This window comes from Citrus sinensis, chromosome 2 (genome assembly GCF_022201045.2).
Source record: "Citrus sinensis cultivar Valencia sweet orange chromosome 2, DVS_A1.0, whole genome shotgun sequence".
In the NCBI taxonomy this organism is placed as follows: Eukaryota; Viridiplantae; Streptophyta; class Magnoliopsida; order Sapindales; family Rutaceae; genus Citrus; species Citrus sinensis.
Genome location: NC_068557.1, coordinates 10,557,086 through 10,579,784, shown reverse-complemented (window position 1 = coordinate 10,579,784; position 22,699 = coordinate 10,557,086). Strand labels below are relative to the sequence as shown.

Here is a 22,699-nt window from a genome sequence, read left to right as displayed (position 1 = left end):
GTATTTCATGCTGTTTCAATTTTTTTTTTTTTTTTTTGCTTAGGTCTAACCTGGCACACATGCTGTGCTCACTCGTGCCATGTCGTGCCTAAGACAAAAAGCCTGATAAATTTTTTTTTTAAGAGCACATGTCAAGTTGTCGGTGCACTTTTTCCAATTCTATGTACTTTTGTGAGTCCATGTGCCTCTATTCAAATTTAATGTAATCGAAAATTTAAAACTCAAGTCCATACTCAATAATAATAAACGAATAATAATAAGATAATGTAATATTTATTACTAAATTTGACCTTATGGTATTAGAATTCTTTTTTAATACTTAACAACAACAATAATAATAAATTTTTGTTAAGAGATAACTTAATTGTTATCTTAGACTTATATAAAGTCATAGATCATAGTTCACAACAATATTAATATATATTTATAAAATCATGATATTTATAAAAATTGTATTTAAATCATGATATCAATTATTTATTTAACAAATTATAAACATAAATCAATTATAGTTTTTTTAAACTAAGAATTAAATGAATTTAAAAGATTCAATTTCAAATTATTTGTAAAATCATAAAATTTTAAATTTATTTTCATTAAAAAGTCAAACGTATTTATTGCGGGTTTTTTCACGTTATGTGTTTTAACCCATCACTAATCATGTCATGCTCTTAAATCCCCCGTGCCTAAAATTCTAAGCCTAGCCTAGCCCGCGTGAGTGCTGTGTCGTGCCGCGTGCCTCACCAAAATATGCTCGCGTTGTGCCGCGTCGTGTGTATAGACATGTGCCATGCTATGAGCCGTCTGGCCTATTGGCCATCTTTACACACAAACACAAAAAATAAAAAGCCAATATTGAAATTATTAAAATGCCCTTTAAAGTAGAAATATGACAAGGGTAAACACAGCAATTTCAACAGGGATCACGATCTATTTGATAAAAATGAACAACTCAGATCTTTATTTATGAAAACTTAAGAACCTAGATGTTATTAACCAATGTGAGTAATGTGATGGTAAGTCAGTTTCTCCCACTCTACTCTGCTGCAAACCTTCCATCTTTTTTTTTTTCACCCAAACTTTCTTTCTAGCCGTTGCTAATCAAACTATTTGTAGGATTTCTTGTGGTGCAGTAGTTTCCTGATACTCTTTCCTTCATGCATTAGAGTTCTGTGAAACTTGGGAAGTTTTCTTACCCTACTATGCTTTCCTTTTTGACTGAGCTTTTTTTTTTTTTTAAGTATCAAAATTAAAAAAAGGGGGTAGATTTGGTATTATATTTTCATGTGGTATGTTTTTATACAAATAGTGGAGTAGAAAAAATCTTCACCCATATGGGTAATGTTTTTATAATCAATTTACCAGTAGTTTTCTCTTTTATTTAAACTTTCTTTAAAGATAGAAGAAACAAAAATCTTACAAATTTAATAAACTTCTGTGGTTTTATATTTAAGTTACTATTTCAGCATAATAAAATCAAATCAGATGATGAGATAGTTTCATGGAATTTTCGAGGCGACAGCTCACAAAGTCAATAAAGGGAGATTAGATTAATTTTGTTTTTATCATTTACTGGATACATGAGATTGTGATACCGTAATAAATTCGAATTTCTGTTGATTTTTTTATCATCAAACAAGAGGGTAAGACGATATCTTCGGACTATCAAAGTCAAACCATAATATACACGAACTCTTATTACAAATTATTTGGATAATTAATATTATTTTGTGTTATGTATATATATATATATAAAGAATTTGTCCTAGAAAGAAAGTCCAGCAATATTACAATTGGTATTGAAAATTTACAAAGTCCCCGATCGGGCGGTAGTTTCAAAGAACTTACCGAAGTCAACACTCAACTTAAAAAACGTCACATGTCCGGCTCCTCAGCCCACGGCACAAGTCTATAAATACAGGCCCCCAGTTCGTGAGTTCCTTCATTCACCTGCGTTAACTGCATTCGCTTCGTCTCCCCTTTCGCTTAGCTTTCTTCTCTGCAAATTTTAACTCTTTTTTCTTTCTTGAAGTACAAATATTAAATAAAAAAAAGAAAGGAGAGAGAAAGAAAAAAGTCATGGGGACTCAAGGGCCAGCAACAACTGATCAGAATTACAACCATGCCACCGTCAGTATCTCTCTCTCTCTCTCTTGTCTTTTTACTTTTATAGATTTTGATTCTGTTTGGCATCACTTTTCCAAAACTTTTGGAGCTCTGTCTTCCTTAATTTTTTCTTTTAAAGAAAAAAATTTTCCGGGCGTGTTTTAAATTTCCGTCATGATTCATGAACTGGGTTCTTTCCGTTCATTAGCCGCATGATCTTAAAACTTGTTAATTAAATTATTGTGCACGTAAAATTTGCTCTCTTGTTCCTGTTGTCTCTTTTAATTTTTTTTTTGGTTTTATATTGCCATTATTCCTGTTTTAAAAAATAAAAGTAAATTATATATATATTTAATTACTTCACAAGATCGAATTGAGCCCTTTTCATATTACCTTTGTATGATCAATTTAAAAAAAAATAAAAAAGTTAACCTTCTGGTTACGGCACCAATTTTTCAACACTGTTCTAGCCGACCTTCAATCGTTTTGATAGGCCAGCCTTAAATCCTGTTGACGGGAGAAAAAAAGAGGCCTTTGTCTTTTGTGTAGCTTTGAATCTGAGACCAATAAACCAATTGGCTGATTTTTAATTTTTAAAAAAATTTTAAAACTGACGGATTTATTTATATATATTTAATTTTGTTTTTTACGTTTCCATTTATTAATATTTAAATCTGAAGATTACGTTTGTGCCACTCAAAATGGGTTCCCATTTGCTTTTATTTATGTATATGAAGTCTAGGGCATACCATCTTGCATGTGACATATAAGTCTCGCAATTTCTATATTTTGACTCATAACGCTTATCTCTAATTTGCAAGCAACTTTAAAAATTATTCTCCGATCAAATATATATATATTTTTTAAAATTGTTCTTTGATCATTTGCTTTTATTTTTTAAATTAATTGGCTATGAATAGATATAGTAAGAGTTGTTTTATATGTATGTATAGAAATATTATAATCATGAATTTCTTATCATATTAAAGAAAAAATTTATCCAAAATCTGTGTTTTTTTTTTGTTTTTTTTATCTTTTAATCTATTCCGAACTTTAATATGGTTATATTTTCTTACCATATTAAAGTGAGGGATAAGTTAAAAGATAAAAAAAAAAAATTATCTTAAAATCTTTATTTTTTGTCTTTTTTGTCTTCTAACTTATCCCAAACTTTAATATGGTCAGGATTTCCTAATTGGACACTATATGTGTGTTTAAAAAATAAAAAATAAAATTAATCAGATTAGCTATAAGTAATGGACACATCGAAATTCTGGTTAAATTTGATTCTAAATAGATAATCTATATTCACTTACTTTGTATGAATCTAGATTATGAAGAAATATCATGACTTTCCCTGTAAGTTCTAATAAAGGCATGTTCTATTATTAAATTTTAAATTATAAAGTGCAAAATAGCTGAATTGGTAATGCGTTTTTCTTTCTAAGCTAATAAAAAACATTTTGTTATGACGACGATATAAATTGCAGAGTGAAGAACAAGCAGCAAAGCAGAAAGCAATTGATGACTGGCTTCCAATTACTTCCTCAAGGAATGCAAAATGGTGGTACTCAGCTTTTCACAATGTTACGGCCATGGTTGGAGCTGGTGTCCTCAGTCTCCCTTATGCCATGGCTCAACTTGGATGGTGTGTTTATGTTTAACTCATACAGCTGAAGCAACTATATTTATTTATCAGTTCTTTTGAATTAACATAACTTTGCTTATTCTTTCATCTCAGGGGTCCTGGTGTTGCCATTCTGATATTGTCGTGGATCATCACTCTGTACACCTTGTGGCAAATGGTTGAGATGCACGAGATGGTGCCGGGAAAACGGTTTGACAGATACCATGAACTGGGGCAGCATGCTTTTGGTGAAAAACTTGGTCTCTATATCGTGGTGCCACAACAGCTTATTGTTGAAGTCGGTGTGTGCATTGTCTATATGGTTACGGGAGGCAAATCACTGCATAAGGTCCATGAACTTTTATGCAAAGAACCATGCAAAGAAATAAAACTTAGTTACTTCATCATGATCTTTGCCTCTGTTCACTTTGTACTCTCCCATCTCCCCAACTTCAATTCCATTGCCGGTGTCTCTTTGGCAGCTGCAGTTATGTCCTTGAGGTACAATTGCTCTCTCTTGGATTTTACTTGCCATTGCACATGTTAACTATGGAGTTTGAGTTTCTAACAGAAATTTTGATTTTTACGTTCATATATATACAGTTACTCTACAATTGCTTGGTCAGCTTCAGTCCGCAAGGGTGTTCAGCCAGATGTGGCGTATGGATACAAAGCTAAGACTGCAGCAGGGACAGTCTTTAACTTCTTTAGTGCCTTGGGTGATGTGGCTTTTGCATATGCCGGGCACAATGTTGTCTTGGAGATCCAAGCAACAATCCCATCTACACCCGAGAAGCCATCCAAGGGGCCTATGTGGAGAGGAGTTGTTGTTGCCTATATAGTCGTTGCATTGTGCTACTTCCCTGTTGCACTCATTGGATATTGGATGTTTGGCAATAAAGTTGAAGATAACATCCTCCTTTCCTTGGAAAAACCAACATGGCTTATTGTAATGGCTAACTTCTTTGTTGTTGTTCATGTTATTGGAAGCTATCAGGTATGAATCGAACTTTCTGAAGGTTTCTTGTATTTGCGTTAATAAAGTACCTCAGATTGACTATTATTGTCAGTTTACTTATCAGTTCTCATTTATTTGCATTAATACAGATCTATGCAATGCCTGTGTTTGACATGATTGAAACTTTATTGGTGAAGAAATTGAATTTCAGTCCCACCAGATTGCTTCGCTTTGTTGTACGCAATCTTTATGTTGGTAAGCACTCCCCTCTACACTGTCATGTTATATTAAAACAAGATTTTGATATTTCTACATGAGATCTGTTATGAATTAATTTAATGTAACATTTATTCATTGCAGCATCCACAATGTTCATTGGCATTACCTTTCCTTTCTTTGGAGGTTTACTTGGTTTTTTTGGAGGATTTGCTTTTGCCCCAACAACATATTTTGTAAGCCAGATTCTCCCTCTGCAGAGTTCAAAAACTTTTTCCTTTCTCTCTTTTTTTTTTTTTGGCACCGTTCAACAACTGATATATTATACCAAGTCTCCGTATCTAACGTTTTGTTTTAATTAATTTTCAGCTGCCATGCATCATTTGGCTAGCCATCTACAAGCCAAGGAAGTACAGCTTATCTTGGTGCATTAACTGGGTAAGTCTCAAGTGATTATCTTCATAACCTCTAGTGTTACTTCGTTTAATTCTAGTATATAAGTTCAGTTGATCTCACATGACTTCATTGGTTTTCAGATCTGCATTGTACTTGGCTTATGTTTGATGATCTTATCACCTATCGGAGGACTGAGACAAATCATTCTTCAAGCCAAGGACTACAAGTTCTACTCTTAGGTAATCTACCCGCAATACTAGAGAAAGTGGGTGATCGTGAGGCATGAATTGATAATGATGAAAGCAAACATGCAGATGATGTGGGCAAGACTAACATCCGGATAGGATTCTAGAAAGTATATCCGGACTCAGATATGTTGTCTATGGAGTACTGGCTTGCTGCTTGCCTGTGGAAGTTTGGGATTCTTGCCACAGAACTAAGGAAAATGGAATTTCCTAGAGGCCTTTACTTTTAATTATTTCTTTTTCCTTTTTTCTTTCTTTTTTTGAACTACACAAAATAAAAAGAGAGTTTGTGCTTGCATATACGAGAGGGTGTATTCTTAATGATTTTATTGGTTAAAGAAAGTGCTGAATTTCTGTTCTTCCTATCTTTGAATGTTCATTGTGACTGTTTCACTTTCCCCTACTCGACATGCATTTCGGGTGCCAATCTGCTGTATATACATCTTTATCTCATTTCTTCTGTTGGTATAAAATAAACATTTGAAGGACACTGTCAGGAAAAAAAGTAAACCAAGTTGACGGCGAGGAAGCAAAATGTTGTGTGTCCAGGGAAAATCAAATAACTAAAGACATCATGTAAAATCCGGGGAACGATGAACAAAATTTTTATTGCTCACCAATAAGTAGATGTGGAGACTGCGTTAGCATCTTCGCTTGCCTGCTGTGGCAAAATCCTGTAGGACTAGGATACCGCTTCCTAGAGACATACTAGAAACGGAAATAAATTATCTATACTCTTAGTTTCCTTGTAAATTAATAGTAAAATCAAGTGAGAAAAGAAACGATAAAAGCTTTGATACCTCACAATCTGATGCCGCGACTATGATGACACCAGTCAGCAGTGCTCCTTCATGTTGGCAGCACGGTTATAGTCGGAAGATGCTATTTTAACCCGTAAGTGCAAGAAAATATGAAATACAACGAATGACCAATTCAATCACCATATCACTTTATATCATCAGCATACTCTTCTGTAAACTCATTACCAGTCAAGTGTTGTTTCATCACTCATCAGATAGATGGGCAGTCTGGAAATATATAGAGAAATCAAGAGGAGGTGTGCAACTAACTAATGAAACTTACACACAATTTTAACTGTTGCAAAAGGCCGGCCACAGTATTCAACCAATAACTATGTCTGTAGCTAAATGTGGGACTAAATTATTTCACTGTTTCAATGCCTGCATTTGGCGTATTTGAGGGTAATTACAAATTAAAGAATGTATTCAGCCTCAATCAAGTTCAACCTGAATGCCGTTGGCATAGTGCTGACAAACAGAACTTACAAGTGGGAATTATTATATGGATTTTGTCAATTATATGTTTTTGTCTTGAGCATGAGAAACGGAGATCTCATTGACAAGCTTCGATGTTTCCTAGTTTATATTGCTTGCATATACAATCATCTTCAACTTTGTCATAGGCTTCAGTTCGCCCCTGTCTAGAAATTTTCAGAGGACAGAATCATGGGTGATCAAGTTCAAACTGGTGGGCAAGAAGAGCATGTCTCCCACGATGTAAGTCCCTCTTTCTCCCCTCTAATACTCCCAAGACCACGCTTGATTACCCTTTTGGACAAAACATTGAAACACTCAACGTTTGTTCCAAAATTATAAGGCTCGTGATGTTATGCTGGTTGGTGATTGTCTTTAAGCTAATTTCTGAGAAATTGTTAGTCATTAACTTGACTGACGTGTGATATTAATTAGCATTTTCAGGTAGATGAGAAACTGAAGAAGCAGAAGGCGATTGATGATTGGCTTCCTATCACTTCTTCGAGGAACGCAAAATGGTGGTACTCAGCTTTCCACAATGTTACTGCCATGGTTGGAGCCGGTGTCCTCAGTCTTCCATATGCCATGTCAAACCTTGGATGGTACGTTCAGCGCAAAAGGATCAGACCTCAGCTCTTAAATATCGTACTTGTGAGAGAAAAAAAAAATTGAAAATAAAATTATCCGTCAGCCTAACAGAATTTGCGATCATCATCAATAACTAATTCCGCCAGTAAATCTTATTTGCTAATGCAACAGTTCCTGCATACGTTAGTTTTACAGGGTCCAAAGTCCAAACACAATTACACAAAAAGTATTAGGATTTTTATTTACCGATTTTTTGAACGAAGTTTTCTGTATTAAATTCCAGGGGCCCTGGTGTAGTGATTCTGATTTTATCGTGGACAATCACTTTTTACACTCTATGGCAAATGGTAGAGATGCATGAAATGGTTCCTGGAAAACGGTTTGATCGATATCATGAGCTGGGTCAGCATGCCTTCGGTGAAAAGCTTGGCCTTTATATAGTAGTGCCTCAACAGCTCATCTGTGAAGTTGGTGTGGACATTGTCTATATGGTTACTGGTGGAAAATCTCTACAGAAGGTTCATGATTTAGTCTGCAACGGCCGCAAGCCAATTAAAACAACCTACTTCATCATGATATTCGCGTCTGTTCACTTCGTTCTCGCTCACCTCCCTAACTTTAACTCCATCTCTGGTGTTTCTTTGGCTGCAGCAGTCATGTCTCTAAGGTGTGCTGTTTATATGCTACTTTCACAAGCCAGTAGGATGTTAATTAAGCCGGTATTAACAGCAGTATTTAAGTTTTAACAGCTTTAAATTTTGAATTTCGAATGATATCATGGTTATCATGCAGTTATTCTACCATAGCTTGGTCAGCTTCTGTCCACAAGGGAAAGCAGCCAAACGTGGAATACGGCTACAAAGCCACAACGACATCAGGGACAGTCTTTGACTTCTTTACTGCCTTAGGAGACGTAGCTTTTGCCTATGCGGGCCACAACGTAGTCCTGGAGATTCAAGCAACAATTCCTTCTACACCAGAGAAGCCATCCAAGGGACCAATGTGGAGGGGAGTTGTCATTGCCTATATAGTTGTGGCACTTTGCTACTTCCCAGTTGCACTTGTTGGTTATTATGTGTTTGGCAATATTGTTGAAGACAACATCCTCATTTCACTAGACAAACCGACATGGCTTATTGTGGCTGCAAACATGTTTGTTGTCGTTCATGTTATCGGCAGCTATCAGGTTAGGTTTGTTTGAGTCTTTGTTTTCTGCTCCCTGATGACCGTAAGGTTTTATTGAATTCAGTGAACTTTTTCTGTCTGCAGCTGTATGCCATGCCAGTTTTTGACATGATAGAAACTGTGATGGTAACCAAATTGCATTTCAAACCCAGCGGATTGCTTCGCTTCATCACCCGCAATTTATATGTTGGTACGTAAATCCCTCTCTTCACCATGTTCTTGTGTTAATTATCTCACATAGTGGTTGTGTTTTCTTAAGAAACGATCTCTTTCTTTCAGCTTTCACCATGTTTGTAGCTATAACCTTTCCTTTCTTTGGTGGTCTTCTTGGATTCTTTGGAGGATTTGCTTTTGCCCCAACAACATATTTTGTAAGTCAAAATTCCTTGCCCTCCCCCAGATGAAATCAATACACTGTTCTTAAAAAATTGTGGTTCTGTAGAATTACTATCATGGCAAATACTGATATCTCTCTTCAACACTTTTCAGCTACCTTGCATCATGTGGCTTGCCATCTACAAACCCAAGAAGTTCAGCTTATCTTGGTGTACAAACTGGGTATGTTTCACTTTGAATATTAATGAACTATCAAATGATCTCACTCAATGTATCCTCGTGTGCTTTAAAGATATTACACTAACCTAGTTTTGCCTCTTAATTTTCAGATCTGCATCATACTCGGTCTCCTGTTGATGATTCTATCACCTATTGGAGGCTTAAGGAATATCATCAAAAGTGCAAAGCACTACAAGTTCTACTCTTAATGTGATTGTCCTTTCGCCTGTGTTTTATGCATGGTCCAAGCATGCATGTGTTGAACTAGTGTGTATGTTTACATTTGTGAAATAAGACGATTAATTAATTGTTCCTGTTAGCGCTGCATGCTGCAAGAGACTGATGCCGATTATAATTCCAGCAGAAATTATGTATACAACAATAGGATGTCTCTCAAATCTTTGATTAAATTGCTCATCTGTGGAGCAGGAAGCTGAAAAAATGGAACATCTTCTGAAGACTATTATGTGATTCTGAAGACTTATCTCCTGTTGATGATACATTCTATCACCTATTGGAGGCTTAAGGACTATCATCAGAAATGCAAAGCACTACAAGTTCTACTCTTAATGTGATTGTCCTTTCTCCTCTGTGCTTTATGCATGGTCCAAGCATGCATGTGTTGAACTAGTGTGTATGTTTACATTTGTGAAATAAGACGATTAATTAATTGCTCCTGTTAGCGCTGCATGCTGCAAGGGACCGATGCCGATTATAATTCCAGCAGAAATTATGTATACAACAATAGGATGTCTCTCAAATCTTTGATTAAATTGCTCATCTGTGGAGCAGGAAGCTGAAAAAATGGAGGAACATCTTCTGAAGACTATTATGTATGTCCATTTAACTGCATGATCGTATTACAAACTTCTTTCAAGCTTTTCAATGTCTGTGCCCCATATCATACTACCTTTATCCAAGCGTCAAAAATGGCACTCAGCCAAAAATCCCTTGATTGTAGGCTAAGATGCATGTGGCATATGTTATCTCTGTTTTTTTGTGAACTGCCTAACTATTGTTACACTAATGTATTGTGTTCGTTGATTCAATTTCCAGTTGTAAACCGGGTTCCTAATGTTTAGGAGACTGTTCCAGTATCGAGTATTATTGGCAAAGAACATTGCATGAAAACCATTCCCTATTCCTACAGAATAATGAAAGAGAATACTAAACTATCGGAACCATTAATCAATCTCAAAACTGATCAAAGTGGGACTTCATTCAGAATCAATAAGAGAAGGAGAACCTGTCATATAGTAGACCACCCCCAAAAAAAGAAAAATTGATCATATAAAGTTTCTTTTACAGCCGAGCTAATCTTTCACAAATCGACCAAGTCTTCAACTATGTAGTTCTAATATGCAGAGGGATATGCTAAAGCTGATGCACCATTACAGAACAAAAATAATTTTATGAGCCAGTTAATGGTGTTATTAACCTTCACCAGGCCAACTATTCCCACCACGTAATCAATTCCCCCAAATGTGTGGAAATCTAATATTCACCTACATTTTTTCAGCTAAGAGTATGTTAGCACAAGAATCTGAAAATGTCAGTCAGCCTGCCACTCTGGGCAGCTGGGTGCTGGTATTGGAGACTCACTCACAAGCTATGAAAGAAGAACAAACAGACCCAACTGTGCTACCAAATTTGTAGAACTAGAAAATTCTGGGCCAGTTCTGCCAGTTCACAAATTATACCAATAGGGCTTAGCCTCTTCTAAGCAGCTAGAAAATAGACTACATAAGTTGTATTATATAAAATACCATCAATTGAGCCACATTTGTTTACTCCCTTTGCATGATTCCATAGTTGGCCAATCGAAGATCTGACGGAATATATAATTGGCATGAACGCCCAACTCAAATCAAATCAAGCACACTACAATGGCTGAAGGATGATCAACTAAGGGAGGCACCAACGCAGATAGTACCTAAGGCCTGACTGGCTACAAGTAACGGTAAGACAAAGAACCAAAACTCTTTAAGAGTCAGTTTCCTTGATTGAAATAATAAAAAGAAGAAACAAAATTTCCCACGAATTACAATCGTGCATGCACCAGTAACTACAATACAAAAAGAAAACAAATAAAAACAAAAACACCCATCGGACAGAGATACTACTAAATTGGCAAATTATATCAAAATAGAAACCAAATTGACAAATCATGAGTAGAAAAATACATATATGTATATTTATGTAACTTTCTTATAAAAAAGACCTCTCCTTTCTCTAAATAACTGAATCCACAAATTAGAAACCCACAAAATGCTAACAGAGATAGCCGAGGCCACCACAATCAACCAGGAAATCCAAACCCATTTGGGAATCACAGGATCAGCGGCCCCACTCATATAAAACACGCACATCTCATACACAAACATGGGCCCCAGAACGCCCCTAACAACGCTGTAAAACGCATAAAAGGGCGGCGAGAGTATGTGATAAACTTTACCGGCGAACTCGGAGTCGTGGCTCCTGGCGCAGGCGAGGGTCCAGGCGTTCTGGCAGGCGCTGGTGACTTCGGCGAGGATGAGGAGGGAGAGCAAGGCGTAGGCGCCGTGGGAGACGAGGCACCTGCAGGTGAGGAAGACGAAGAGGGTGGCGAGGTGGTGGGCGATGAAGAGGACGTCGCCGGGGAAGAAGACGAGGTAGTGGAGGAGATCGGTAGCGAAGTAGGCGATGCTAAAGTCGAGGACGAGGTTCTCGAGAGGGGTGTTGGGCGAGGAGAAGCCGCGGGATTTGTTGGAGAGCAGAGCGTAGGTGGCCAAGACGACCGCGGGGGTCCCGTGGAAGATGGAGATCAGGCAGCTGGACGCTTCGGGTCGGATCTTGGGGCTCCAGCTTCGGAATACGACGAAGTAAGCGACGAGGTAGATTGTGAAGAACATTAACAAGAACAAAATAAAGAACTGGGGTTCCATTGTGACTGTAACTGTCAACCGTCGAGTTATGATTATTATTATTAGGGTTTCGCTTTTAAAGAGCCAGTCCAGAGAGTTGGTGGGTGACCAGTGGGTGAAAGTGGAAGGAAAGATTGAATGTAGAACTGACAAGAATCGTAGTTCCCGAGGAGTCGAGAGCTCGGAAGAGAGAGCTCTCTCTCTTCCTCTCTCTCTCTCTCTCTCTCTCTATCTCTACGATTGATTGACCTTAAGCAAAAGAACACGCTCATTATTTTCATTATTATTCAGCTTTTTCTTTTACTTTTTTGTGTCACAAATTTATTAATGCTTTAAAAAAATTAAATTATTTTCTCATGTAGTCTCACACCCACACCACATGTATATGTAGATATTTAACTTATTTTTTCTTTTTTTCTTATAATCTAATTAGATTTGAACATTTTTCATGTAATGGTGATTGAGATGATCTAGATACATCTTTACACTACATAAAATATATCTATATCTATTAATAAATACTGTGCACATAATAGATTTCAAGTATCATATTATATTAATTACAATCATTTACAACATAAGAGCAAAAGAAAAAAGAAAATTCAATGATAAATTTGGATATAGAAAGTGGACAATAATTTTGGTTGATTTATCCACCTTTATATAAAATCAAACAAGAGGAAGGTTGGATTTTTGTGAGCAGAACTACCTTTTTCATTTGATCTGATTTTCTTTCTGATATAACAAGAAATGTTAATTATTGAGTCAGCTTCACTTAGTCTGATAATGGATCTCCAACCTTAGTTGAAATGAGAGCCAAGGAATTGGTCAATGTAATATAATATGATCCGCAGAGAAAGCATCAACTTAGTAGCAAAAATTTGGTGAATTTATTTTGACTTTAATTTACATTGTTGCATATTTTAAAAACAAAATCACAGAGTTGCAACTTGCATCTCTCCCTCTAATTGATTCATAATGTAACAAATCTACAGCGTCAGCCATAAAATCATTTCAATTTAGACTGTGCTAAGGTAGGGGAAGCTCATATCACAATAGCTTTTTGACATTAGTGGGACTTGACGAAAGCAAGAGACTGTTATAAAGACAATACAATCAAAGTTCTTAATCACCAGTGCTAGATTTTTCATCTAATTAACAACCAGGACCTGGATGAAAGACCGACTTATCAAGCCTAATAATTCATGAAGCCTAATCCTGAGCCAATTCTTGTGGAAGCTGTAGGGTCATTTCGTCGGTACCATGGAATGATCAGCCACAGCCAATTATTAAAATTGTATGTTTCCGAGCACTACATTGATATAGATACTGCTAAAGACATTGGCGGGACCTTGGGAAAATTCATTAGTGCCCCTTGTTTTTTTTTTTTTTTTCTAATTCTCATATATAATAACTAGTTTTTATTTCATTTTCATATATGTCTCCAATTTATTCTTTGATTAGGATCCTCTCTTAATCTGAACTCTTTGATTTTTTTAAAATATTGTGCCATCTATCTTTTAATAATATTATATGTTTAAGATTTAATTATATTTTTTTAATTTATTAATTACGAATCACATGAATCAAATTTGCTCGATAGAAGATGAGGTCATTGAGAAAATCCCGATCCTCCAATCCTTTTATTTTTCTTAAATTAGAGTTAGAGACTTAATTTATAAAATGATTAAACTATATATGTATTTAATAAATTGAAATAGTTGGGAGACTAAAAGGTACAGAATAACTTATAGTTACAATTAAGAATATTTTCATAATTTAATGATTTATTTCCTTTGTAATTATACTTTCCACACGAAAAGTTTTTTTATAGTTATAATGTTAGAACCAAATTAATATATTATTATGAGGAAGTTATAACTTTATAGAGGTTTAGCGACAAAAATCATTGTTTTCACTTGGTTAATCTTAGTGCAAGTGTTATAAAGATAAAGTATGCAATTAATAATTAATTAATAGATAAATTAGAAATATTTTGACTTCAACAAGAAGGTATCCATTATGCCAAGTAATTTACGTACCTGCAAGTTCAGAGATAGAGTAACAACGCAAACCACTGTCCTAAATAATTTTAGAAAAAAAAAACTTTATTCCATCTTAAACCTTTAATATAACATAGCATATATTTTGTTTTAGTAAAGATAGCGCTACAAACTCTTGTACATAACGTAATTCAACTTCTTAGATTAAATAATTGTTGGCCTACATAATTTATTTTTATTATTTTGTATTTTAATCTAACTAACGAATTTAAGCCACAATATTTTATACAAGAACTTGTAAATCTATCATCACTTTATAATTTATGTAATATACAAATAATTATTACAATACAAAGGCAATTTTTTAAAGATGAGATTTTAAAAAATTATAACTTATAATAATGTGAAATTTATTCTTAATTGTAGTTAGGCTAAATTAGGATCATAATTTTTTATGACTATATGAAAGTTATTCATAATTATTAATTCATGTATAGAGTGCCACCATACAGAAGTGTATTTTTCTTTTTATTACATCAAGTTATTCATTATGAAAGTTATTCATAATTATTGATAATAATGTTTTATACTACAATTTTAAAAATTTATATTATAAACCCACTTGTTGCCCAGTTGTCTTTTATTTTGCTGAGTACATGAACTCTATTAAGAGTTTTTTATGCTGCATCGCTCAACGTGTGTTTTTTCTTTACTTCTCTGCACATTCACACAAATATATAAAATAAATTCATAAATTTGCACAGGTTAATAAAAATTCCTGGCTCCGCCCTTAGCTAAAGAGCTATGAAAAACAAATGATTTGGATTAACAATTAAAGACAAGATTCCCCTTCACGATTTACTGGGAAAGCTATTCAGGAGGAAAGATAGATCATATGGTTGATGATGAAGATGAAGACAAGCCTAAAAAGAAGTCGAAGGTTTAGGAGGTGCATCCAGAACGCAAGACGCTGTACAATTTCCTTTGCATTGGTGAAGCCTGGCTAGGAAAATCTTTGTGGTGTGGCCTATGAGTTGTCATAGTTTAGGAATTGAGCTGCGGGGGGCTGCAATCTCGGGTGGTCATTTGTTTCTACAATTTTAATTTTAAACGGTGCATTATGATGGATGATAATATATGTACTAAACTTGAGCTTCGCTAGACTAGCAACTCCTAGTTACATTTTCATGTACACTTTCTTTTCACAACATCAGCATTTCATATAATTCATTCAAAGCACAGTTGTGGCCCGCATTCTTGCTGCACCTAATGATTGAGAACGCTTTACCTTACTGATCTGCCTGCCCCTCACACGTTAGGCCACATCACACTCTGAAGCTTAAGAGTATAAAATAACCCAAAATTGATTGTCATATGCTTCTCCTCCTTTTGCCTGTGTATATGTAATTTCCTAACCTTTCAGCAGTCCCATGCTTCCCCGTCCCCTTTGGAAAGCTATAGAATGGAACTGATGAATGCCCGAACCAGGTTTCTTGCAGTTTCTTTTTTGCATTTTATTTTTCCCTTTTTGATTAAGTACTGTGGTGTAGCTCCTTTTTGACTAGTGCAATGTTACATGAGCATAGAACTAGTCAATCTCTCCTTCCTCTACATCATTTAGAGGATTTGGAACACTTGGTGGTTCAGCATCTTCCTCTTCATCATCCTCTTTCATGTATAAACCTAGTTGTTCCAACGGGTTACTACCTCCAAACTTGAAGCTACCCAAGCCATCCTGAGAGTGGTCTGGGCTTGTCTCATCGACAGAGCTTGGTAACTGTTCGGCAGGGGCAGTTCTAAGCATTTCTAAGTCTTCGAGGAAACGAGAATTCTCATTGATTTCAACGGTCTTTTCCATCTGTACAAACACCAGAAAAATGTTCTGTTGAAAACCAAAACAAGAAGCGTGGGAGGAATAGGTGAGAACCCATTTGTACACTGTTTACCTTCAGCAATGCCTGCCGTGCAGCCTCTCTTTCAACCTCCCTCTTTCGTCTAGCCTCAACGGCAGCATCTGCTTCAGCTTGTCTTCGAGCCTCTTCAGCAGCTTTGGCTTCTGCTTGTAACCGTGCTTTTTCTGCACAGGAAAAATAAAAGCGAAAACCATTACTTAATGATGCACTACTAAAACTTTCAGGAAGAAAAAGGTGGGGAAGCTCTACCCTTACGAAATTCAGCAATTCACAGAAAATTAGCATATGTAAGGTTAATGGTAAAGGTCAAACCTTTCCGTTTCTGCAGTTCAAGTTCCTCTCGCTCCCGACGAAGTTTTTCAGGATCCCCCTTGTCCCCCTGATATCAGCCAAATCAAATTGCACCAGATCACATTCAGTTGAAATGCTCACAAAATGAACAAGACATTAAAATAACTTTGCAAGTAGGGCCAAAATCGAAACCAACCTGAGAAAGTGTCTTTTCTTTTGCTTTTAAAATGGTATCAGCAAATCGATTCTTCAAAAGGGTAGCTCGATAAAGTTTGTCAGGAGACACCTGCCTCTCATTTGGCGCACTTTCCCCTAAATTTTTCAGGGATGAACCATGTGATGCAGCTCCAAATTAATAGCAGATAAACTATCAATTTGTCAACTTACCATCTTGACGAAAATCTGACTCTACAGAACTTGGTTTCTGCTGGGAAGTATGTTCAAGCTGATCCAATCCACTCACCGACTCTGAAAAGGACCACAGATAAATAAATTCTCACAAAGATGGGGAATGCTATAGCTTCAACTGTAAATCATTTCAGCTTAGATTATGCTAAGGTAGAGCAAGCATATAATAGCCATCTACAACCAGTGGGACGTCATAAAGCAAAAGAAAAAATTCCAGCCAGTAAGTTCTTTTTCATTACTGTTATAAGGACACTACACAGTTCTTAATTGCTGGTACCTAATCCAAAAGGACAGATCTGATAACAGAATACTCACGATTTACATCTAGAGGATCACCACTGCCAGTCTTTTCATCTAATTTATCTTTATGACCCGAGACTTTTGGCACCTGAAAGAGAAACTGGGTAAATAGAATGATGGTTGAAAACCATTGCGAACAAGATGGGCATCCAGTAAACCATAGCAGTCAATTTAAAAAACCAAAGCAAGAGGAACATATAATTCCAATTATTTATCATTGACAGCTAGATCAAATGAGCACACACCTTTGATGCGCTAACGGGACTTGACGCTTTAACATCATCAGATTCACTGTCAGAAGAACTACTAGATTCTGAACCTGTGAAGCATACAAAAGATACAACGGGAAATCAATAAATAATTCAATTCAGAGAAACTAACATTATAATGATGCTTGACAACACAACACACACATGCGCGTGCACGCGAACACACACATATAGAGTGACGTACAAACAGTAGGATTAGTTGATAACAACACATATCAGATATCACCTTGATATGAAAACAATCAAACAAATGAACCAATTGATTTAGCCCATAGGTTCAACTATAATAGCTAAATAGGCAACACAGGAGGATAAATAATGAAGTTAAAAAGTATATACAGACCCTTTGCTAATCACATCAGCTTGTTATAATATATCAGCATCTTTGGTACTCAAAAGTCAAAACCGATTATACATATTCTTCTGATCCCAATACCAAATAATAATAAAGAACTTCAAGATCTAGGTCGCTACATGCCTTAGGTGGAAAGAGAATATTAAAGATCAAACAAAAGATAAATTGTAGCATCCACGAAGAGTTTACCACTGGAGCTGCCTGGGCTCACACGTTTACTGCTTTTAATGGCTGTATCCTTCTCAATCTCCATGGGAGGGTAGCTTGAGACAGGAGGCTCATTTCCACCAATATCAATATCCTCATCAGGTAAGTCATTGCCTAAATGCAAGATGGGAAAAACAAGTCACAAAGAGATCCTAAATAACTTGAGCACTAAGGGTGCATTCGGTATTGTTTTCAAATCTTATTTTCTGGTTTTTGGATTCATGAAGCACCAAATACGTGTTTGTTAGATCATCTTTCAATTAGGAAATATAAAATTCATATTACACTTTTAAAAAAGGAATTATGAAAATAACTTTTTCTTGTTTTCTTTGTTTTCCAAAATGACAACTTTCTTCAACCATATCTCAAAATAATAATAATAATAATAATAACATCATAATCAATAATAATATATAGAGCCCTGATATAATATTCAGGCACAACGGCCCCGAGAAAATCCTCAGGCATCCCAAAAAAAAAAAATTCAGGCACACCATCGCTGAAAAACATTAAAAAGCCATGGAAAAATCTTCAGACAAAAGAATCTTTTGAACAAATTGTTATTATAAAACTATATTAATTTGATAGTCTTTCATGACTTCTAATAGCAAGATTTCTTATTGTTCACATGTACTTTCCCAAAGCTACAAAAAACAGGAGCCAATTATCGACAATAAAAATTAAACAGATATTTTTGCGGCTGTTTCTATGAAATAATCAAATATCGAACATCTGGCAACTGCTATAAAGCATCAAGGGATATTGACATGTTGAGAAGATAAAGCCGAAATTGCACTTTGACAAAAAGTCAAAGGACAACCTAATAAGGGGGAAATGTGGGGGATAATAATATTTAGTTAAAAAGCCCAAGTGGGTTGGCCCAGTACACGTGATTTAATATATTTAAGTAAAAGTCTCTACGCTCACTTGAGTATAGAATACAACAAGTACACACCGATTCCATTCAAAACGACCAAAATGAATTATAATTGAGGACAAGGCTGCTTCAATTGGAAGGATAAGATCGAACAAGAAGTAACGAGAAGAAGAAAAAGCAAGCTATAAAGAAGCTAGGAAGCCAAAGAATGAAGCCAAGGCAAACTGAAGTATAGAAAGCAAAGCTGACTTTCAAAAATCAGTAAAGAAGCCAAGCCAACAGCCACTCAAACATAACTTCTTCAACCACTCATCATCAATTCAAGTGAAGCAAGGCAATAAGAGAGAATCCAATAAAGAAGCTAAACAAAGAAGGAAGCCAACAGAAAAAAGAAGCCAAATCAAGCAGCCGATAACTCAAGCAAATAAGCAAAGGCCCTATGTCACAAGCTTCAACAGCAACATCCCTGGAGACAAGCTTAAGCAAGAATAGATGTCTATCTTTCGTTGTACAAGCAAACTGCACAGATCTATTATTATTATTGTTGTTGTTGTTGTTATATCTTGAAAAAACAATCTCCCTCACAATAGTCTTTCCTTTTTTTTAATACATTATAATATTTATGTTTTGATATATTAATTAAAATCAAATATGTATAGTTTATCATTTTTCTTGATCCAAGTAAAATTAAGAAGACTACCTAATGTATTCTTAAAATTAAAATAATCAAATTCATTAAATAATTAAAATGATCAACTATTACTTAATGTTTAGTTGATGAAAATTAATCCAATGATAATTATTTAAAATATTCCTATCAAACATGTTCTACTTTTTCTTGTTTTCAAGGTTATTTTTGAAAATGACACCGATCACATAGATTTTCATTCTCCTTTTTTCACATGAAAGCAGCAATTGGACAACAATACCGAATACAACCCTAAGACATCAAATGAACTAGAAAATAACCTTTGCCCTGTTGCATGGATGAATTGCTTAGTCCAGATTCGTTCAACAGCTGCAACAGATAAAAACACAGAATATGTAATACCTTGACACATGCAAGAGAAAACAGAAATTCAAAATTAGGGTGGTCAGCAAAGTGGTCTACCTCTATTTCACAAGGTTCAACATTTGCTTGGTTCTTTTGTTTTTCTTCTAAATAGTCATCTAAAAGCTTCCGCAATGTCAACAAAGTATCATTACTCAGATCATCAATATCAATCTCAATTTCGTCCTCACCAGTTTCTCTTCCATTGGAACTATGTTCTCTCAAGAAATCAATGATATGAACGGGCATTTCTGCCAACAAAGACTCCAGTTCCCTGCCCAAATTGTGCTTTTCTTGATCTGTCATTACTGGTTTAACAGCCGTCGGCACAATTTCCTGACACATTATTTCAATTTTTTTCCTTTTTGCGGGAGGGATTGCCTTAGCTGTTTCAACATTAGCACGTGGGGCAGACTTTTCTGGAAGGGATTGGGGCTTGGTTACTGGTAATTTTTTCTCAATAGCTTTCCACCTTGCTTCAAAAAACTTACGAAGAGTATCTGCCATGATGTGGAAATCATTCCCCGGTGGATTATACGTCATTGCATTGCTAAATGTAAGCCTCACATCAGCAAGAAATTCTAATGGGCTTGAATATGCATTTGATGCCATCTTCTCTTTAATTGTTCCAAAATCCATTGGATGCTTTATAATAGTATAATAATCTGGAATGTTCATCTTAACTACATCAACAGGGGTGTTGAAAACCCAACCATACTGATGAGACATTAATCGTTTCAACAATGTCTCGCACTGCTTCATCAAAATTACATTTCCAGTGCCTGTAGTTGAAGTTGGTTTTCCTGCAGATTCAAACCTTCCTGAAGTACCCCGATTCCATCCGCGACTGTTATTACTCACAGGATTTACTTTCTTCCCTGGCCCACAAGTCATCACCAACGATTTTCTGGAGTTCTGTACTTGAGGTCTATTTGGTCCATTGCTACAACTAAGAATATCACTAGAAGAAGACACTGTAACCCCATTTGTTCTCTGCACCCCAACTTTCTTTTGAAGTATCCTTATCTGTTCCAGATCTGATGTCAACTTATGCACTAGATCTTTTCTTTCAGACCGCGACAGATTTGGAAGAGAAAGGACTTGTAAAGGGACACCAAAGGCATCCCATTTGTCAGGATTTAAATTAATGCATTTTCTTGTTGGTGCACTTGAATCTTCAGAAGCAGTGATCTCAGCATCAATCCGTCCCGAGCTACCAGACCCCTCCGATTCACCAGTGGTCTCAAACGCATTACTACGGTAATACCCCCCTGAGAACCTATCATTCTTCCCCATCATCTTTGCCAGAGCTTTATCTTAAGGTCCAGATATCAAGAGGACAACAAATGTTGGTCTAACCAGTAATAACCAAACTCTGCACATTTTAATCATAGGAGGACATTATTCCCTCCGGATTTCAGTTAACATTAAAAGTAATATTAGCAACAACTGTCAAACTACTGACCAGTAACACAACTAACTCAATAAACTTGATTTAACCATTATGTTCAACAAATTCACTAATTCAAGACACATCCTTTCTTTCATGTTTTCACAAATTCAGTTCGAAATGAAAATTAGGTCAATTAAATTTCATTTTACAGATAAATTTCTAATTTCCTATAGTTCTAAATGTAAATTTTCGGGCTTTGGTAATATTAAACCCCAATAGAACACATACTGTTTCACTGCAAGAACACTTACTGGGCTTCAAGAACATAAGAATTCAAGATCCAAAACTCAATCTGAATACTTAAAATTGAGCAATAACAACAAAAAACAAGAGACCGAATGGAAAAACATTAAATTATATGTAAGAACGCGTACAAGACAAAAAATATTAAATCTTGAAATTACCCAAAGCCTCAAGTCAATTACCATCTACTACTTGCGACCAGAGCCAAAACAATTCTCCATAGTAGCAAAATTTCTTGCTCTTAGGAACTTCAGTTTATGGTAAAAATAGCTTGGAAACTGGAATTGCAACCATCTCTGAATCACACAACCCTAAATCAATACTTAGTGCATACGCAAACTGGGGCGAACCGAGCCGTAGAAATTTTAAAAACTAACTTGGTGAGAGACCTGAAGTGGTTGGGTAACACGAACTGGGCCGAATCGAACAGGAGAGGTGAAGACTTATTAGATAAATGACGAAGCTTTAACTTTGAAACCGAGAGAAAGAAGCAAATTTTAGAGAGAGAATGAGCGTTTACACTTCGCTCCTCTCCAGTCCCATTACTTAAAGGCGAACGCCTTCCTTTTACAGCCACGGTTCGACAGATGTGGACCGTTCGATTCCCACATCCAGAGAATTGGACGGATTGGATTAGTTATCGTTTGGCCGTTAGATTTGGATTTGACGGATATGATTGTAATTTGCAAAAGAGAGCTTCTAGACAAATTAACGCTTGATGTGGAAAAGCATAGCGGCGGCTACTTGAATGTGGTTGGGTGCAATTTGTGTCGAGTGGAAAAGCATTGAACGCAATTAGATTTGATTGGTTTAAATTTATCTGATCCGTGGGTACGGGTGTAATTTAAACTCTACCAGCAAAAGCTGCTTTGCGGCTTTCGTGTCACGTGGCGATTGTGAGCTTGTACGCGGTCTGCGATCCATGGTAAGAAGTAAGAACCAGACAACCAGTGAACCCTGAACAATAATTATACCTTTTAGAATTTTGTTTAATTATAGTCCGATTTGTGTAATATTAATTAAAAACTATAGGAGGTCTCTAAAGAAAAAAAAAAAAAAAAAACCCTTTTTTTCAATTATTTCAAGTGAGATTTTTAAGAATTTGACACGACTTTCAAAAGATGACAGAGATTTTCGCAAAATTGGAAAACTAAGCTAAATTTATCATATAAAGTGGATGAAATATTTTTGATATTTCTAATTTATGAGCACTATTTATAGTTGGTGAAAGATTTTTTTATATATTTTTATTTTTTTAATAATAATAATAGAGATG

General features: G+C 35.7%; 4 protein-coding genes across 7 annotated transcripts; 2 read left to right on the top strand and 2 right to left on the bottom strand.

Annotated features, from left to right (window-relative positions):
* The first annotated feature begins 1,939 nt into the window (after positions 1-1,939).
* Positions 1,940-5,913, top strand: LOC102611544 (lysine histidine transporter 1-like). Its single transcript, XM_006469920.3, has 8 exons — positions 1,940-2,130; positions 3,597-3,754; positions 3,848-4,234; positions 4,337-4,730; positions 4,841-4,946; positions 5,052-5,143; positions 5,277-5,345; positions 5,444-5,913. Exons 1-8 carry the CDS (start codon positions 2,080-2,082, stop codon positions 5,540-5,542), a joined length of 1,356 nt encoding a protein of 451 aa, XP_006469983.1. The 5' UTR covers positions 1,940-2,079; the 3' UTR covers positions 5,543-5,913.
* Positions 5,914-6,045: 132 nt separating this feature from the next.
* On the top strand, positions 6,046-10,520 carry LOC102611832 (lysine histidine transporter 1-like). Of its 3 annotated transcripts, XR_008052329.1 has the most exons (9): positions 6,046-7,065; positions 7,258-7,424; positions 7,694-8,077; positions 8,203-8,596; positions 8,680-8,785; positions 8,875-8,966; positions 9,085-9,153; positions 9,261-9,617; positions 10,207-10,520. XR_008052329.1 is itself a non-coding variant. In XM_006469921.4 (8 exons), exons 1-8 carry the CDS (start codon positions 7,015-7,017, stop codon positions 9,357-9,359), a joined length of 1,362 nt encoding a protein of 453 aa, XP_006469984.1. In that variant the 5' UTR covers positions 6,046-7,014; the 3' UTR covers positions 9,360-10,051. The 3 variants fall into 3 exon arrangements, 2 of the variants coding, with proteins under 2 accessions (XP_006469984.1, XP_006469985.1); XM_006469921.4 differs by lacking the exon at positions 10,207-10,520 and having other exon boundaries at positions 9,261-10,051; XM_006469922.4 differs by lacking the exon at positions 10,207-10,520 and having other exon boundaries at positions 7,267-7,424; positions 9,261-10,050.
* Positions 10,521-11,267: 747 nt separating this feature from the next.
* Positions 11,268-12,386, bottom strand: LOC102612326 (hypothetical protein). Its single transcript, XM_006469923.4, has one exon. It carries the CDS (start codon positions 12,072-12,074, stop codon positions 11,346-11,348), a length of 729 nt encoding a protein of 242 aa, XP_006469986.1. The 5' UTR covers positions 12,075-12,386; the 3' UTR covers positions 11,268-11,345.
* A 2,806-nt stretch (positions 12,387-15,192) lies between these two features.
* On the bottom strand, positions 15,193-21,966 carry LOC102612627 (transcription factor GTE8). Of its 2 annotated transcripts, none has more exons than XM_006469925.4 (11): positions 21,585-21,966; positions 19,788-21,102; positions 19,646-19,694; positions 17,782-17,913; positions 17,214-17,287; positions 16,984-17,056; positions 16,648-16,728; positions 16,457-16,572; positions 16,282-16,348; positions 16,003-16,133; positions 15,193-15,914 (listed from the first exon to the last, which is right to left on the bottom strand). In XM_006469925.4, the coding sequence occupies exons 2-11, from the start codon at positions 21,024-21,026 to the stop codon at positions 15,645-15,647; spliced, it is 2,232 nt and encodes a 743-aa protein (XP_006469988.1). In that variant the 5' UTR covers positions 21,027-21,102; positions 21,585-21,966; the 3' UTR covers positions 15,193-15,644. The 2 variants fall into 2 exon arrangements, with proteins under 2 accessions (XP_006469988.1, XP_006469987.1); XM_006469924.4 differs by having other exon boundaries at positions 21,606-21,966.
* Positions 21,967-22,699: the final 733 nt, after the last annotated feature.

Excerpts from the sequence above, each read along its gene's own strand:
- LOC102612326 (XM_006469923.4), bottom strand. The coding sequence starts at position 12,074 with ATGGAACCCCAGTTCTTTATTTTGTTCTTGTTAATGTTCTTCACAATC.
- LOC102611832 (XM_006469921.4), top strand. The coding sequence starts at position 7,015 with ATGGGTGATCAAGTTCAAACTGGTGGGCAAGAAGAGCATGTCTCCCAC. Across the intron at positions 8,078-8,202 it reads GCAGCAGTCATGTCTCTAAG|TTATTCTACCATAGCTTGGT; the intron begins GTGTGCTGTTTA and ends GTTATCATGCAG. Across the intron at positions 8,786-8,874 it reads CACCCGCAATTTATATGTTG|CTTTCACCATGTTTGTAGCT; the intron begins GTACGTAAATCC and ends TCTTTCTTTCAG.
- LOC102612627 (XM_006469925.4), bottom strand. The coding sequence starts at position 21,026 with ATGATGGGGAAGAATGATAGGTTCTCAGGGGGGTATTACCGTAGTAAT. Across the intron at positions 19,695-19,787 it reads TTGAACCTTGTGAAATAGAG|CTGTTGAACGAATCTGGACT; the intron begins GTAGACCACTTT and ends TATCTGTTGCAG. Across the intron at positions 15,915-16,002 it reads CACGGCAGGCATTGCTGAAG|ATGGAAAAGACCGTTGAAAT; the intron begins GTAAACAGTGTA and ends GTGTTTGTACAG.
- LOC102611544 (XM_006469920.3), top strand. The coding sequence starts at position 2,080 with ATGGGGACTCAAGGGCCAGCAACAACTGATCAGAATTACAACCATGCC. Across the intron at positions 4,235-4,336 it reads GCTGCAGTTATGTCCTTGAG|TTACTCTACAATTGCTTGGT; the intron begins GTACAATTGCTC and ends ATATATATACAG. Across the intron at positions 4,731-4,840 it reads ATGTTATTGGAAGCTATCAG|ATCTATGCAATGCCTGTGTT; the intron begins GTATGAATCGAA and ends GCATTAATACAG.